The sequence below is a fragment of the Mustela lutreola genome, chromosome 9 (assembly GCF_030435805.1).
Source record: "Mustela lutreola isolate mMusLut2 chromosome 9, mMusLut2.pri, whole genome shotgun sequence".
Lineage (NCBI taxonomy): Eukaryota > Metazoa > Chordata > Mammalia > Carnivora > Mustelidae > Mustela > Mustela lutreola.
The window spans coordinates 126,072,708-126,090,837 of NC_081298.1; the positions used below are offsets into that span (position 1 = coordinate 126,072,708).

Here is an 18,130-nt window from a genome sequence, read left to right on the forward strand (position 1 = left end):
ATTTGCTGACAAGACTGTCTTTTCCCCCATTAAATAGTCTTAGCACTCCTGCCAAAAATCACTGGACCACATAGAGAAGATTTATTTCTGGGCTTTAAAATAAACTGTTATCTCCAAGAGGTTTCCTGTGGGCCAATGATGGGGCTGAACTCCGCTGACCCCTCCAGCACCTCTCCACTGACTGCCTCTGCTGGGTTCTGAGTCTGTTCCCTGAAGAAGCTCAATAGACAAGAGGAATCTCTTTTCTTAGGTGCGTAGGTCCCTGTGAGCAGAGGCTTTGAGCCCTAACGCCACAGCTGACAGCTGACAGGGATCGAGACCAGAGTATTCCTTCAGAAATGAGTTGCACAACTGAGAAGTCACCTTGCTCATGCTAATGATCTTGTTGAAAGATGGAGAGATCACGGCGATGCAGCAAAATCTCTGATCTACCACACCGCAGTTCTCAATGAGTAGAAGCGACCAAGCAGTATCAGGAAGAAATTCAAGAGCTTAATGAAGTGGCAGGACATTGGCCACAGTCCACATTAGTTATGGGAATCCAGCAAGAGAACAGACAAACCAGAGAAGAGCAACAAGAGAACAAAGAATCATATACATCAGTCTGCCTTGGAGCTTGGAATGAGCAAGTATCAAGAGCAAATGTTCAGACAGTTAATGGATAGCTAAGAAGATCTCGTATGCTAATGAAGATAAAAGAGGAGCACTCCAAGACGGACATGGTACATTAAAACAGCTCCGAAGAATCCGTCTCTAATGCATCTCAACAGGGACTGGAGAGGAGGCACTTGGAAACAAATCAGAAATAATTAAAAGCACATGTTGGACAGACCTGAAATGGCAGCAGTAATGAGGAAAGTCATTGAAATTGATGGGTGACAGCGTTGCAACGAACAGAAACGAATATTTCAACTTGAACAAGAAAACAAAGGCTCGAGAGAAATCCTTTAAATAGCTTGAAAACCACTGTTGAACCTTAGGAAAGGGGAGGTTCTGAAAAGTTTATCTTTGTCAGCCTTAGTGACCAGTTATAACCTGAGTCTGAAGAGGAGCTGAAGAGTCTGTAAGCCTACGAGCTTCTTACAAGGCTCTGTCCACTGGGACTGGCCTCCTAAAGTGAATGAGTTAACAGAAAAATCAATCTCAAGCTACTCTTTGCTTTATCTCTTCTTTCTATTATATGAACAGTGTGCTGTCAATGACATTCCTGAGATAGCAACAAAAAATTGCAATTAATGGTCATAGACTTTATTCCAAAATGTAATTAAAAAACAGAGGGGCACCTGGGTGGTTCGGTGGGTAAAGCCTCTGCCTTCAGCTCAGGTCATGATCTTGGGGTCCTGGGATCAAGCCCCGCATCAGGCTCTTTGCTCATCAGGGAGCCTGCTTCCCCCTCTCTGCCTCCTTGTGATGTCTCTCTCTCTCTCTCTCTCTCGCGCGCGCTTTCTGAAAATAAATAAATAAAATCTTAAAAAAAAAAAAAAGACTACCTTCCCATTCATGTAATATTTTGTCAAAGAAAATTTCATTTGCAAGGCTATAGGAATGTTTCAGAGGCACCATAAATAAGATGTAATTTATTTTTTGCTGGTATATAATAATTAAAATACTCCACTAATAATTCTAAGTTGCTAGAGAAATGAAGTATCCTTTCAGGAAAGAAAAAGAACACCTTTCTAGGAAAGACTTTTTTTTTAAGACTTTATTTATTTGACAGACAGAGGTCACAAGTAGGCAGAGAGGCAGGCAGAAAGAGAGAAGGAAGCAGGCTGCCCGCTGAACAGAGAGCCCGATGCGGGGCTCGATCCCAGGAGCCTGAGATCATGACCTGAGCCAAAGACAGAGGCTTTAACCCACTGAGCCCCCCAGGTGTCCTCTATGAAAGAATTTTAAGAGATATTAGGATGTTAAAATACTCCTTAGAAAGATTCAGCTTTGACTCTACAACAATAACAAAGATGAGATCTTTCTTTTCTCTTGTTGACCTTTAAGGATATTATGTAACTCATTTAGCTAAGAGTTGAAACGTTTGATATGGCAAGCTAGGTATGGTAATTTGAAATTAAATTGGAAATTCCTCTCCCTCACAACCCTCCCCCCCCTTTTTTGAGAAGTATTCTTGGGGGCAGGGGTGTGTCTGGGTGGCTCAGCCGGTGGAGCATGTGACTCTTGATTTTAGGGCTGTGAGTTTGAGCCCCACATTAGGTGTGGAAATTACTTAAAAATCTTTTAAAATAGGGGCACCTGGGTGGCTCAATCATTAGGTGTCTGCCTTAGGCTCAGGTCATGATCCCAGGGTCCTGGAATTGAGGCCTGCCTCTGGAGCAGAGAGACTGCTTCTCCCTCTCCCACTCCCCCTGCTTGTGCTCCCTCTCTCTCTGTGTCACTCTCTGTCAAATAAATACATAAAATCTCTAAAAAAAATAAATTTTTCTTTATTATTAAGCTCTTATCTGGTCCTCATAACCTATAGAATTTTTTTTTCTTTTTAAAATTTTGTTTATTTAACATAATATATTGTTTCAGGGGTACACATCTGTGGTTCATCAGTCTTACCTAATACCCAGTGCTCATTACAACACAGACCCTCCCCGATTTCCATCACCCAGTAACCCCATCCCCCCACCCCCACTCCCTTCCAGAAACCCTCAGTTTCAAAAGATTAAGGGTCACTTCTGGTTTGTCTCCCTCTCTGGCTTCATCTTTATTTTTTTCTGTCTTCCCCTATGATCCTCTGCCTTGTTTCTTAAATTCCACACATCAGTGAGATCATATAATAATTGTCTTTCTCTGGTTGACTTATTTCCCTTGGCATAATACCCTCTAGTACCATCTACATTGCTGAAAATGGCAAGATTTCACTTTTTGATGGCTGTGTAGTATTTCATTGTGTAGATATGCCACTTCTTTATCCATTCATCTGTCAATGGACATCTGGGCTCTTTCCACAGTCTGGCTATTGTGGACATTGCTGCTATAAACATTGGGGTACAGGTCCCCCTTCGGATCACTACATTTGGGTCTTTGGGGTAAAGCCCTAGTACAATTGCTGGTCGTAGGGTAGCTCTATTTTCAACTTTTTGCAGAACCTCCACACTGTTTTCCAGAGTGGCTGCACCAGCTTGCATTGGTGTGAGAGGGTTCCCCTTCCTCTGAATCCCTGCCAACATCTGTTGTTTCCTGACTTGTTAATTTTAGCCATTCTGACTGGTTTGAGGTGGTTCTCATTCGTGTGGTTTTGATTTGTATTTCCCTGATGCTGAGAGATGTTGGGGATTTTTTCATGTGTCCATAGGCCATTCGGATGTCTTCCTTGGAGAAATGTCTATTCATGTCCTCTGCCCATTTCCTGACTGGATTATTTGTTCTTTGGGTGTTCTTTATAGATTTTGGACACATATAGATTATCTGACACATCATTTGCAAATATCTTCTCCCATTCTGTTGGTTATCTTTTGGTTTTGCTGACGGTTTCCTTTGCTGTGCAAAAGCTTTTGATCTTGATGAAGTCCCAATAGTTCATTTTTGCCTTTGTTTCCCTTGCCCTGGGAGACATGTCTAGCAAATTGCTGTGGCCAAGGTCACAGAGGTTGTGGACCTGTGTTCTCTTCTAGGATTTTGCTAGATTCCTATCTTGCACTTAGGTCTTTCATCCACTTGAGTCTATTTTTGTGGGTGGTGTCTATTTTGTGGGCCATCCACAAGAATGGCCACAACTGAGAGACCTGAGCTTCTTCAAAGCACTAGTATATATTTAGTGCATAATAAAAACAGAGTTTTTATTTTTTAATTTTAAAATTTCTTTACACTTTACTTAAATCCCGGCAAACAGAGACATCCCCATTGAAATAAATTTACTTCCATGGAGCAATGGGGGAAAAGGTGTTATTCTAAAGTAGGACCCTGGGGTGCTTGGGTGGCTCAGTTGTTGGGTGTCTGCCTTTGGCTCAGGTCATGGTCTCAGAGTCCCAGAACTGAGCCCTGCATTGGGCTCTCTGCTCAGCGGGGAGTCTGCTTCCCCCTCTCTGCCTTCCTCTCTGCCTGCCTGTGATCTCTCTCTCTCTGTCAAATAAATAAAACTTTGAAAAAAAATAATAAAGTAGCACCCTCTTTACATTCCTTGCTGTCTCGTAGTTGACTAAGACTGTGAGAAGTTAACAAATGAGTAAAAGCAAATCTGCCCCCAAGCCCAGAGAACCACCCTTTCCCTCCAGTAAAAAAACAAGGCAAACTATTCAATATTTTCTCAGTTTATTAACGTTAACAGAGTACTTATACATCTAAACATTTACTGTAAGTTGTCAGTAACATTTAACTCTGAATTATCTTTCCATAATTTTTTTAGGCACATTGGTTTGTAACTTATAGAAAACACTCATCTTTAGGTCACAAACAGGAAAGAGTATAATTTGCAAATGTTACAAAGATGATTCCAAATCTCAGCCAACCTCTTTCCCAAATTGCAACCACTCTTAGTATTTAATGAAAACAGAGATGAAAAACAATTGCTTAAATGTTACCACTGAGTGACTCTGGTGACTAAGAAATCCCTGAAAGAGCAGTAAGCCATGATTACTGGAAAGCTCAGAGTGCTAGCAAGGCTTCCTTGCGAAGTATTTAATAGAAGGCCACAGACTGTGTTTCCCTAAGAGGAGCTAGGAACTATGGATGTCATTTAGTAATGCATTGGAATGGCATTGCCTAGTGCGAGTGTGCACGGAAACTCCAGGTCACCTCTTCATTATCTATTATTTTGGATAAGCTTCCACAATCATAGCATGGCCCTGAAAAGGGAAACAAAGAGTTCAATTAGAGCAATGGAAGGTGAAAAATCCAGCCGGTCCTGAGGCAAAAGAGAACAATGGGAAAAGTACAGGCTATAGAGTTTGATCCCTGCTCTGCCTTTCAAGCACTGTGACCCAATGTGCAGAAGGGGGAGTGTTGCTCCTAGCATCTAACGGGTGGAGATCATGCTAAACATCCTACATCCTGGGGCGCCCGGCTAACTCAGTTGAGCGTCCGACTCTTGACTTCTGCTCAGGTCATGATCTCAGGGTGGTGAGATGGAGCCCTGCTTCAGGCTCTGCACTTGCTGGGGAGTCTGCCTCTCTCTCTCTCCCTCTACCCCAGCCCCTGCTCGCTCTTGTACTCTAAAAATAAATCAGTAAATCTTAACACAAAACAAAACAAACAAAAAACCCATCCTACAACACAGAATACAACCCATCCCTCCCCAAGAATTATCTGGCCCAAAATGTTAACAAAGCCAAAGCTGAGAAACCCTACTCTGGATCCAAAATGCCCAATTCCTCCGCTAACCTCAGCCTTGTGTTGGTAGCAGGCATTCGCTCTTGATGAAACAATTGCCAAGTTTAATCTACTTCCTAAGGTGCATCATCTCCTCTCTCTGTCGCCATACTATAAATTTCTAGAAGAAAGGTACTGGGTGGTATTCTTCGTTCCTCCATAAAAGCACCCAGGATTGTACTACACTCTGTGTGCTTGAAGAACTATCAGGGAACACACACTCAAAACCACAGGACACTAACCTGTGCGGACCACCCACTCTGCACAGTACCATGCACTGGTAATCTCCCCCCATTGAGCCTGGCACAGAAAGATAGGAGGGAGGGCTCCAGTCCTGACTACGGTTTCCTGCGGCTGAAGCTAAACAGACAAAAAATGCTTTTCATCATGAAATCTGAAATGCTCCAACCTACAAATAACTGACCTCTTATTTCTTCAAAGTTTCTGAGGCAAGCCATAAATAAAGGTTTTTAAGTGTAAGATATTTAAACGTTTACATATCTTATCGACTCATCTTGATTAGCAACAGAAAGTTTCTATAATCGGGATGAAAACCAAAATCTGTTTCCATCAGGGTTGGGGGGCAAAAAATATTATAATTAGCCTGCCCTCCTTCTGGATTTTATTCCCAGAGTGAAATGCTGCAGCGGGTAGTAAGCTGTGTCTGCAGTGCAAGTAAGGTCAATGAAAGAAATCCAGAGAATACAAATTTCCCCCAAATAAACAGCAGTAAGTTATCCAGAAGTAAATAAATTCTCCAATTAAGATATAGTTCAAGAAAGATAATTTACTTCTTGGAGAGATTTTATAGATAAGGTCTCATGGTGACTAGATAAATGAGTAAATTTTATTATAAAAGAAGAAAATATATCAAAATGTTAATGATAGTGTCTGCTGAGGGGATTATAGGTGGTTCTAATTCTTTTCTATATACTTTTTGTACTTTCTATAATGACGGTGTATTCCTTTTAAAAGTAAAAAATATAAGGGCTCCTGGTTGCCTCAGTCAGTTAAGCATCCAACTCTTGATTTTGGCTTAGGTCCTGATCTCAGAGTCATGAGATGGAGTCCCACGTCAGGCTCCGTGCTCAGCACAGAGTCTGCTTAGGATTCTCTCTCCTCTCTCTGCTCCTCCCTGCACCCCACCTCAAATTAATAAATAAAATCTTAAATCAATAATATAAACATTACTTTAGGAATAGAAACAGCTTGGGTTTAAAAACCAACTTCCTTCCAAAATACTATCAGAATTAAAGTTGTACCCTCTTCCCCTCAAAAGAGGCTGCTTTTTTCCTGGTTGTCTGTCATCAGAAATATTGCTCTAAGGATGTTTCAAAGTTAAATGAAACACTCTCAGATGAGCTTGTTTTGTTTCCAAGAAAATGTCTTTCCAGAAGCACCTGTGGAGCTGCTGAGACGTACCTGCCCGCCAGCTGCACAGGCAGCCACTAAGCCATACTGGCCTCCCTCTTTCCGCAGTCTGTTGGCAGCTGCCATGACCAACCGGCAGCCAGTGGCTCCAAAGGGGTGTCCCAGGGACAGCGATCCACCCCAGTTGTTAAACTTCTCCAGGGGAGGTGACCCAACCTGGCTCCCACAAAACAGACACAAATATAATGAGGAGTTAACTTAAGAATCAGGCCAGGCTCTTACCAACAGGAAGGTAACAGAGACTGAGAACATGTCCAACTTAAATAACATCACATACTATTTTACTATAAAGAAAGAAATTCTAGGTCAATTCTGAAAGCCACAGACCATTTATTTTTCATCTAACATCAGAACTGGAAGAACAAAAGACAACCTAGAATTTTACTTCCATTTTTTCTAAAGATTTCCAAGAACTATTTTTCAACTAAGAAATAAATACATTTAATGAAATACAAAATTCTTCATCAGGAGAAGCCTTCCCCTTCATATTTTTATTAGCAGCCGACTAAACTCCAAATACTACAGTGCCCTGGAAGTTCAAGCCTAATTTTAATCAAACGCTTACCTTGGTTTTTCTACCCATGTAGTTTTGTGCAAACCAATCAGAATCCATGGCTTTAAAATTAGCCAAAATCTGTCCCTACAAGGGAAAAGACCTTGTTATTAATGACCCTTGCCATTAAAGTTGAGCAAATCTTTAAAGCAGTTTTTCATAAAATTTTCCTAAGGAAACATTTTGCTACTTTTCAAGGGCCTCTAAGAGACTGCCTCAGAAGGTTGTTTTCAAACTGTACCACTGGATTCCCTCCTCTTACACCTCTTCCAACAGTGTAGTCGTACTTCAAATATAAAGCTCTCCTCCCGTTTTACTCGCATCGTAAGCCATACCTCATTTCCCACACAAACACAGATTACATTTTTTTTTTTTTACGGATTACATTTTTTATGGTTACAGTCCTTTGATATGTATCTTCTAAGTGACTTACTGAGAATGCCTCATGAAATTCAAAAGCATCAATATCATTCATAGTCAATCCTGCCTTTTCCAGAACTTTTGGAGTAGCATATGTTGGTCTAAAAAGAAAAAATAAGTAATACGTTAAGAATTTAATTTTCCACTTAAGAACTCCTTATTCCCCAATCTGAGTTTTACATAAGGTATTATAATGCCCTTCATTTATTCACTGATTCTACTGTACAAATATTAAGTGTATATGCTAGAGTCAGGGATACAGTTAATAAACAAACAACAAAAAGAGAAGGACAAACAAAGTGAAGAACCAGAAAAACACACCGTGCAAAGGGCAGAGCACAGGAAGAGTAGCCTAGTTTGAAGGACATGATGAGGCCAGTGAGCCAAGAGCCGTGAGGGTGGGGGACACAATGTAAATATTCGGACGCTTTTACAAAAGGCTACTATAAAAACTGTGTAGCAATATGAAGAAATGCTTATGACATCTTAATGAAAAAAAGAACACAAAAGGATTATTTTTTATCCTTTAAATCCAACACACACACACCCCTACTCACAAACACACACCAAAAAAAAAAACTCCAACACACAAAACAATTATGAACTCAGAACTCAATGTACTTTATTTTCTTTTAATTATTTTGATTTAAATCTTGTTAATTAACATATAGGGCAATAGTAGAATTCAGCACTGCATGACTTACATACAACCCCTTGTGCTTATCACATGTGCCCTCCTTGATCCCCATCGCCTGTCTAGCCCAGCCCCCCACCCGCCTCCCTCCAGCAACCCTGTTTGTTCTCTATCGGAACTTAATGTACTTTAAAATCTATATAACAAACGTGGATAATCAAATACTTTCAATTATAGGCCAAGGATATACACTGCTACCTACCCAAGTAAAAGTTGATCTTTTGGATCCTGAGACACATATACGAAATCCCTAGGTGAAAAACAAGAGGGGTTAGCTCCAGTAATAAAATAAAGAAATTGAGGCAATTTATTTGAACATGTACCTTACCTCAAATATGCCTTTGGCTTATAACCCAAGGCCAGAGCTTTTTCCTCTGCCATAATCAGCATTGCAGATGCACCATCAGTCTGAAGTATTGAGCAAAACAATAATGTTAAATGCTTCAGCCTTTCTGGAAGTCTCTGTACAACCATCTTCTATGTCGTGTTCCTAAATCTCCCAACTAATCACACCCATGCAGAGATTTTATGTAACAAACTTTCTTTCCATTTTAGCCATCATTAATTCACAATTCAAACCCACACTGATCCGTTTTTCAAGGACGAGGGTAGACGAACCTGTTCAAAAGTACCACATTATCAAAATGGACAAAGAGAACAGGTAACTTTAGAAATATGTATCGGGGCGCCTGGGTGGCTCAGTGGGTTCAAGCCTCTGCCTTCGGCTCAGGTCATGGTCTCAGGGTCCTGGGATCGAGCCCCGCATCCGGCTCTCTGCTCAGCAGGGAACCTGCTTCCTCCTCTCTCCCTGACTGCTTCTCTTGACTATTTGTAATCTCTGTCTATCAAACAAATAAATAATATCTTTAAAAGAAAAAAAAAGAAATATGTTTTCATACTAAACTTAAGCCAAAAGATTATTTTGGCAGAGAATATAAGAAATCTTATGAATTAAAACAATCTCTCATTTATTTGCTTATTTTTACATTTTATGGACTATTTTGGAGCTGCCTCCTGCCTCCAGAAGGAAACACAGACTTCGAGGTGATATGGAAGAAACGGGTGAGAACATCAGAACCATGGTCTTCCCTCCTTGGACACACCTCACATGCTTTTTCCCAACTGACAATCAAGAAGTTCAGAGATAAAGAGCTACCATTGCAAAAAAGCCCTTCACCATGACTGCAAAAGAAAGAGCTCAAAAAAATAAAAAATAAATAAAAAATTTACTATTTGAGAGTCTGTAATATCAAAACAAGTTCTACCACATTGTATAATATTTTTATAACTTAGTAACTCTGAAGAAACTAAGGAGCTACCACAAGACAGGGGCCATAAAGCCTGGAAATAGAGAACTATACACAATAAATGGTTTACGGACATTACATTGATATAACGAGGCCCTGGGCAAAGCTGCAAGGAATGTGGGGCATTAGCACATTTCCCGTAACTCACGTATCTGCAATGTGCTGCCTCTGATGGTGTGTGTTTCTGACTTTTCAGTGAATAAACCTGCACCGTTCGCACACCCGAAGTGAACAAGGGAGTTCGGATCTGGCAAGAGGAGAGCCCAGCCCATATGGCCCTATCATTCAGTTTGGTTTTGGAAATGATTAACCTTTCAGTCCTTCACCACTCAGGCTTAACAGGCTGGTGCACCATCCTACTGGAGCTACTCCAGGCACCTTTCCCCTAGCCCGAGAGTGGGCATTCAGCAGTCACTTAACAACATCAAAAATGTCAACACGTTCCCATGTTTCCAGACTTTGTGTCCAGGTAGGGAAGATACACTATAAAAGAAACACTGACCAGCCAGACTATATTTAGAAAGTCGTACCCCAAGGTGGTAGGAGAAAAGAAACCACATCCTATGAGCAGAAACAGAATCCATAGGGAGGTTTAACTGAGGAGCCAAAAAACAAGGAAGGATATATGCTGATCAGCAAAACAACCATAACAAAAAGTGAGGGTAAACATGTATTCCATATGTTTATAGGAAGATGCTTATAGAAACTGCTTACAGGAAAATAGCTTGAGGGCCAGTAGAAAGCATCATTTTTTTTAATAGTTTTAATTTTTTTTTTAAGATTTTTATTTATTTGACAGACAAAGATCACAAGCAGGCAGAGAGACAGGCAGAGAGAGAGGGCGAAGCAGGCTCCTCGCTGAGCAGAGAGCCTGATGTGGGGCCCGATCCTTGGACCCTGGGATCATAACCCGAGCTGAAGGCAGAGGCTTTAACCCACTGAGCTACCCAGGCGCCCCTTTTTTTTAAAGATTCATGAGAGAGAGAGAGAGACCACAGATACCATGTAAGCATGGGGGGAGGGGTAGAGGAAGAGAGAGAATCTCAAGCAGACTCTGTAATGAGCATAGACCCTGATGCCAGGACTTGATCCTGCGATCCCGAGATCAGGACCTGAGCTGAAACTAAGAGTCAGACATTTAACCGACTGTGCCACCTAGGCGCCTGGAAGCATTATTTCCTATCAGAGCTGGAAGAGGTTATCTCGTCACTCTCCCTGCCTACTTGGCACGTCTCATACCACTCCTCAAATTCATATCCCATGTTCTAGCCAAGCTTTTCCCGAAAGAAACCCTTGCTCTCATATCCCCTTGCCATTCCCTTTGCCTAGAATGCATTTAATGAATTCTTGAATTGCCTTGTACCCTTCAAGATTTACTGCTCAAATGCCAGCTCCTCTGAGGGGCCTCCTGGACTCCTGTCTGTGTGTCCTCTCTGTCAGCCTATGCTCACAGCCGCCACCGCACCTTCTCGCTACACTACAGTCACTGTGACTAACTTGCTAACCCCACTGCCTGGCGTAGCTCAGCGGTCTTCTGAGTCTTTAAATGACTGAAAGAGATCTTGTTGCATCAGCATGGTGGCAGGATCAAGTGGCTCCAAGGGCCTTAAAACTAGGATTCTAATTTTTTTTAATGACTCCATTTTAATATCTTTATAATAAGTAACTATATTTTTATGCCTCTATTCATGATACATAAAATTGATCCACTTTAGGTTTTTCTATTGAGAGTCCACAAATAGGATAGTTGCTAGTAAACACACAGAGCACACAGTTACCAGGAAAGAAGAATTTGCAGCTGTCACTGTGCCATAGGGCTTGATGAATGCAGGTTTTAGTTTGGCCATCTGCTCCAGAGAGGAAGGACGAATGCCATTATCTTTGGTAACTGTTTCTCTTCCTGTAAAAACATGAGCTTTTTAACTCTGGGGAAACTATAGACTTTATCTTTGCTAGAGAAATATGTTCTAAAAACTTTGAAAAATGAAATGTAAACCACACCTATTTACTAAAATGTCTGTTAAAGTCATCAAGATACCAAATTTAAGACTATACTTTTTTTTTTTTTTAGATTTTATTCTTTTTAACTAATCTCTATGCTCAACAAGAGGCTCAAACTAAAGCCCTGAGATCAAGAGTCACATGCTCTATCAACTAAGCCTAAGTTATACCCTTAGGACATCTGGGAAATCATCTAAATGGTCTAATAAAAGAAGGATACATTACTTCCTTAAGATACTCATTCACATTTGGCTATTTTATACAGAAATCACATGAATGAAGTTTTTAAAACAGGTCTATACAAAAAACCTAAAATATAGCAGGAAGACCTAAAAGCAACTCCTAGAAAAACTTCTCTTTTTGAAATGTTGACCTACTGTTACAACATAAATTGAAACTTGAGTCTGTTTTTAAGAGTGACTGTTCGGCAATCAGAACCAATATACTTATTTGAAAAGTCATTTGGGGCTTTGGCAGTTTGAGAAGCAACTTAGAACTCCCCAACAAGTGGCACAAAGCATTCTCCTTTACAACGCTGAGCAAACCATCGGACCTGGCACTTTGAAGGGTACAACATCAGAAAGTAGGCCTTCATCCTGCGCCTTCTTGGCCAGGCTGTGCGAGCGCAGCGCATACTCATCCTGGTCCAGTCGAGAGACAGCAAAGGCAGCGGCCAGCCGGTCTGCAGAGTGGCCCATGGTCTCACTGGTGGAGAACTCGGCCACTGCGGGGAGCTGGGAAAGGAGCCACAGAGGATCAGGTATGCCATTACCATACGTTCGCCACACCTCAGGTTGTCTGGGGAACTCGGTCAAGACCAAGGTGGGAGAAGCTTTTTGTGAGCAAGGCATCTCCGAGAAGGGCTTACAAATTAAAATTTTCTAACCACAGTCTTTTTTTTTTTTTTTTTTTTATCTTGAGCAAATAATTACCCCTACCCTGTAATTAACAGAATCTACAACTACTAGAGCATAACTGACCCCAAGCTGTCTTACCTAATTCTAAATCTTTGCAGTGGGATGCTTTAGAAAAACATAGGTTCATGTAAAAATTCACAATCTTACCTCAGGTGATAGGAAATTCAATCTGAATTTTGAAATTAAAGATAGTCGCTGACCCAGAGTCTTGGCCTTATTGAGCTCAAGCATCATTTTCCTCATTTTCCTTGAATGACGAATAGGGACGTCAGACATTAATTCTACACCACCTGCCACGATCACATCACACTGCCCAGAAGCGATCAAGCCAATACCTACAGGGCACAGGTGACACACAGATGAACATCTTTAGTAGAAATTAACAGAGCACTGGTAATTTAAACTTCTTCATCAAAAAATTGTATGACGGGGCGCCTGGGTGGCTCAGTGGGTTAAAGCCTCTGCCTTCGGATCAGGTCATGATCCCAGAGTCCTGGGATCGAGCCCCACATCGGGCTCTCTGCTCAGCGGGGAGCCTGCTTTCTCCTCTCTCTCTGCCTGCCTCTCTGACTACTTGTGATCTCTATCTGTCAAATAAATAAATAAAATCTTTAAAAAAAAATTGTATGACAGTTACCATTATATAACATCTGTAATTAAACTTTTCATCTTTTCCCTTTTTTTTTTTAAAGATTTTTTTTTTATTTGAGAGAGAGCACGCGTTTGCACGTAAGCAGGGGGAGGAGAGGAGAGAGACAGAGACTCTTCAGCAGACTCTCACTGAGCACGGAGCCTGACTTGGGGCTCAATTCCACAACCCAAAGCTCATGACCTGAGCTGAAACCAAGAGTTGGAAGCTTAACCGACAGCTGTATTACAGCTTAACCCAGGTGCCCTGCTTCTCACCTTTTGAAAGGGATTAAGATAATTTTTTTGAATGAGTAAAACTATATTCACTGCATTAGAGAAAACAAGTTTCATTCAGGCCACATGGACATGAGCTTCTGGAAATATCCATGGGACCAACCCTCAAACAAATTATATTCTATACTAGAACATTCTGAAGATTTTATAAACTCCCAGCTTTAGTTTTCGGAAAGATTTTTTTCCCCTACAATGGGAATTTCTGCTACAAGCTTGAGAAAGTCTGGCTTTTGAAAAGGTAAGGCAGCCCCCTTCATCTTTATGGCCACTGGCAAGTATTCTGTTGCTTTATGCAGAAGTTGTCACAGGCTTCACAGAATAGTGACTGCTCCCAATCACTGCTTCTGGCATCATTCTGTGCCAGTCATGAGGCAGGATGCCCAAGCTGGCCTTCATGTTATTAAGAATGTCATTGTTGGGGCGCCTGGGTGGCTCAGTGGGCTGAGCAACTGCCTTCGGCTTGGGTCATGATCCTGGAGTCCCGGGATCGAGTCCCGCATTGGGCTCCCAGCTCCGAGGGGAGTCTGCTTCTCCCTCTGACCTCCTCACCTCTCATGTTCTCTCTCACTGTCTCTCTTTCAATAAATAAATAAAATCTTAAAAAAAAAAAAAAAAGAATGTCATTGTTATTAAGAATGCTATTAGGATGTCATGATGACGACATGTTTCAGGTTTCCTCAATTTTCATAATAATGGCCAAAGCTGCAAAATGTCCCAGGATTTTTTGCTAAGGTCTGTTAGGAGAACTTGTAACTAATTATAAAAATGCCAGTGGTGTGAGAAGAGAGTGGAGGAAAGAGCTGTATTACAGCAGTGATTTATCACTGATGCCACAATCTTCATGGGAGAATATCACATTAGAATCACCTAACTTTAAAACCTAGCAGGTTATAAATTATTTATGCCTTAAATTCAGAAGCACCCTCCTAGAGACATACTTTACTACCTGATAATCCCTACTGTGGCCAGCCACATTACTGATGGAGTAACTAAGGAATGGCTGTGTCCCTCAAGTACGGAGAGAAAGAAAAAAGCTGAGAACTACTGACAAAAATAAAAAATGTTCGATGCAACCCTATTTTTCTTAAAAAAAAAAAAAAAAAAGACAAATTTAGAGATCTGTTAAGAGTATTTTTCTTTTTTTTTTTTAAAGATTTTATTTATTTATTTGTCATAGAGGGAGAAGCGAGAGCAAGCACAGGCAGACAGAGTGGCAGGCAGAGGCAGAGGGAGAAGCAGGCTTCCCGCCAAGCAAGGAGCCCGATGTGGGACTCGATCCCAGGACGCTGGGATCATGACCTGAGCCGAAGGCAGCCGCTTAACAAACTGAGCCACCCAGGCGTCCCAAGAGTGTCTGTGGCACAGTCAGTCAGGTGTCCGACTCTTGGGTTTCTGTTCAGGTTGTGATCTCAGAGTCTTGGAATCAGGCTCTGAATCGCGTTCTGTGCTCAGCGTGGAATTTGCTTGAGACTCCCCCTCTCCCTCCGCCCCTAACCGCCATGTGTTCTCTCTCTAAAATAAATAAATAAATCTTAAAAAACAGTTAAGGAGAATTAACAGGTACCTTCTGTCTTCAAGTAAACATACCTGTGGTCATGGCTTGGTTGGCAGAGATGCAGGCCATGGTGACAGTGTGAGCAGGGGTTTTGTCCGAGAAGCCAGCTCCGAGGGCAGCCTTCATGAAATACATGAATGAAATGGTCACTTCTATAGGAAGAACTACCTGGAAATGATGCTTTGAGCACCATTTCTCTCTATGGTGAATCAGGAAAGCACTGAAGTTAATACTCTAGAATAATATTTGAATAAAATTAAGCCCATCACAGAAATGGCTTACTCATTTTTCATCTAGCCATTAATTGCCAAACACGGCGAAATTCTTGATGGCTGGTGTCTAGTGTGGTAGCAGGCTACGATACTCTCTTTTTGTCACCTAATTTCTTAGCCAAGCTTTGACCCAAGCCTTCAAAAATATCAACACATAATTCAATTTTAATTTAAGTTTTCCAATGAAGTAAACCTGTTAAATACAGTTGATGGAATGATGAAACATACTGTGGAGTAGAAACCTCATGATCTCTGTTCCTACAGCTGAAAGGCTTAGTGGCAAAGCACAAGTCATCAAACCAGAAAGTGACTTCTAAAGAACTGACCACTATGAGCAAAATTCCCACTCAGGTCCCTCCCCTGAGTTCACTCCTCTCACTGCCAGCTGATCTCCCTCAGCGACCGTCTCATACTTCACACAGCGCACAGTAGAGCCAACATGAAGTCAAACTGGAAAACTTGCCAATACACAGGAGTTCAAGCTGATGAAAGAACCCGTGCAATACTGCCTGAGCCCCGAGTGAGCCTCTGACAAATAAGGGTGAGACCAGGTAAACAACTGGAAAAAGAGAAATCCGTCCTGGATGATGACATTTACAGGCACTTTAAAAGAGAATAATTTGATGGGTCTTGACAAGAACTGAGGAGCTCCATTAATCTTGCAAAATGGCCTCCGTCATGATGGCATAGTAAGAGTTATACATGAAATGAAGATATCTATTACTTCATTGTACTATTAATTGGGAAAATTATGATGCTAAAAAAAAATCAACTTCTGATTCCATTTTTGCATATGTAAAGAATTAATGCATAGATACAATAAAATATGTTTATAATATTAAAGTTACACTTTAAAAATAATGCTCTCACTGCCCCCCCCACCAACCACCCCCCGCACTATTTACCATGAGATTTGGGCTCCCACGAGGGGAATTCTTTTTTATTGACCATTTTCTCAAACCATTTAACTGTGCTCAGAATACAAGATCTCCTGTAATTTAGTAAAAAGAAAAACATGTTTCTAAAATCTATATTAAGGAGGCTCTGTATCTTTTTTTTTTTAAGATTTTATTTATTTGAGAACCAGAAAGAGGACACACATGGGAAGCAGGCTCCCCACTGAGCAGGAAGTCTGATGCAAGCTTGATCCCAGGACCCTGAGATCGTGACCTGGGCCAAAGTCAGACGCTTATCAAACTGAGCCTCAGACTCCAGATTTCTTCACTGATTTTTACTATCTTACACGCCCTATACACCATCATCTAGAAATTCAAGTGTGTCTCAATACTGTATATGCAACATAACCATCCTCCGGTTTTTCTAGGTAGGTTTGATACTAGGTGCTCAGCCTACTTTGCTGAAAACTACACTCTGGCAATGGTATGTGAGCCTCTCAATGTAGACCATATTCAAAAGGAGCAAAGCAGTCAATCTCCAGGGGGCAGAGAAGGAGCACGCACCAGTGGGGCAAGTGGAAAGGGCACTGAGGTCCTTACGGCCTAATCCTCACAAGGTCCTTTGTAGCACGTGTTATACCCTTGGCCCCAGCTGGCTCTCAGGGCTGAAAGAGTTTTAAATAGAAGTGGTTTCTGGCGAACCTTGTCCACGTGCTTCTATTTAAAGCTTGAATAATACCTCTCAAGGCAAGCCTAGGCCCTGTTTAGTACACTAAGGGAAAAGGAGGAAGATGCCACGTTGTTAAATAGGAGAGCAGGGAAATAAACAGAGGTCTTTCAGAAAATTCAGGTTCATGGGAACTCGGCATCAGAGCCTTTAGGATTTCCTTGAACATTATTAATACAGACAACAAGTCCTTAAAAAGTTCTCCAGCTGGAGGTCACATTAGCTTTTAGGTTAAAATGCATCTGTAGAGAGACCTCTTCATAACATATTCCCCCAAGACCACCTTTCCCTGTAGCACTACAAAAATCACCCAGACTGCAACGCGATACGGCAGGGGGAGGGAAGCAAATGCTGGCCGATTAATACCTGAGATGCGCGCGAGATATAGAATCTTCCGACAAAACTTAGAGAAAAACATTATGGCTTTAAGAATTAGGATAAAATAGAAATACTAAGAAAATCAAAACACTCGGTATTTACTTTTTAAGTGCTCCCATAAGAGCTTTTTTCCCCCAGAATATAAAGGTTGAAAACGTATTATGAATAGCTTGACACACTCCTAAAATTGTCATATTCAACACAGTTAGAAATGTGAAAGCCCAAAGAAAAACAAAACAAAAAAATCAAGACGGGGAGAAAAAACACCTTTCTGTTCTTCTTTCCTGCCTCTCTAATATTATACAGTTGATTCTGTGGGCTTAAGGTGTGCCAGGCCTTCAGCAATGTTAATATGTACTGTTAGGGAAAGATGTGGGGTAGACCCAGTACTTGCAGGCCTGCTCATTTTCCTTCCCCCTACCTGACAGTGATGGAAATCCTTGCCTCTACAACTATACTGAACACAGTAATATGCAGGAACAACATTAAAAATAAAGAAAATGCTTATTGGCACCCTTAAATGTGGAGTCACCTTTATCCAAATAATCATTTCCAATTTGAAACAAAGCCCAGAAGACGCGTTTGGACTGTTCACTATGAAATGCCTGTATGACACGTCACAGAAGTTTCAAGGTCGGTTATCACCCTGGTTGCCACCAATAAACAGTACCTGGAGCTGTGCCAACTAGGGTAAAAGTAAACTCCTGTGAAATCGTTTAAGAAAACAACACCCCATGTGTCATCCAGT

General features: G+C 41.3%; 1 protein-coding gene and 1 pseudogene across 1 annotated transcript in view; one reads left to right on the top strand and one right to left on the bottom strand.

Moving 5' to 3' along the window:
* Positions 1-338: 338 nt before the first annotated feature.
* LOC131808209 (FGFR1 oncogene partner 2-like) lies at positions 339-1,350 on the top strand (annotated as a pseudogene).
* A 2,884-nt stretch (positions 1,351-4,234) lies between these two features.
* HADHB (hydroxyacyl-CoA dehydrogenase trifunctional multienzyme complex subunit beta) overlaps positions 4,235-18,130 on the bottom strand; it is a 33,440-nt gene continuing 19,544 nt past the window's right edge. Inside the window, exons 7-16 of the mRNA XM_059132444.1 lie at positions 15,142-15,229; positions 12,778-12,965; positions 12,267-12,447; positions 11,491-11,612; positions 8,734-8,813; positions 8,608-8,655; positions 7,725-7,812; positions 7,304-7,378; positions 6,730-6,894; positions 4,235-4,784 (exon numbers count right to left, since the gene is read on the bottom strand). Coding sequence (XP_058988427.1) covers positions 4,749-4,784; positions 6,730-6,894; positions 7,304-7,378; positions 7,725-7,812; positions 8,608-8,655; positions 8,734-8,813; positions 11,491-11,612; positions 12,267-12,447; positions 12,778-12,965; positions 15,142-15,229 — 1,071 coding nt within the window. The 3' untranslated portion in view covers positions 4,235-4,748. The remainder of the gene's footprint in view (positions 4,785-6,729; positions 6,895-7,303; positions 7,379-7,724; positions 7,813-8,607; positions 8,656-8,733; positions 8,814-11,490; positions 11,613-12,266; positions 12,448-12,777; positions 12,966-15,141; positions 15,230-18,130) is intronic.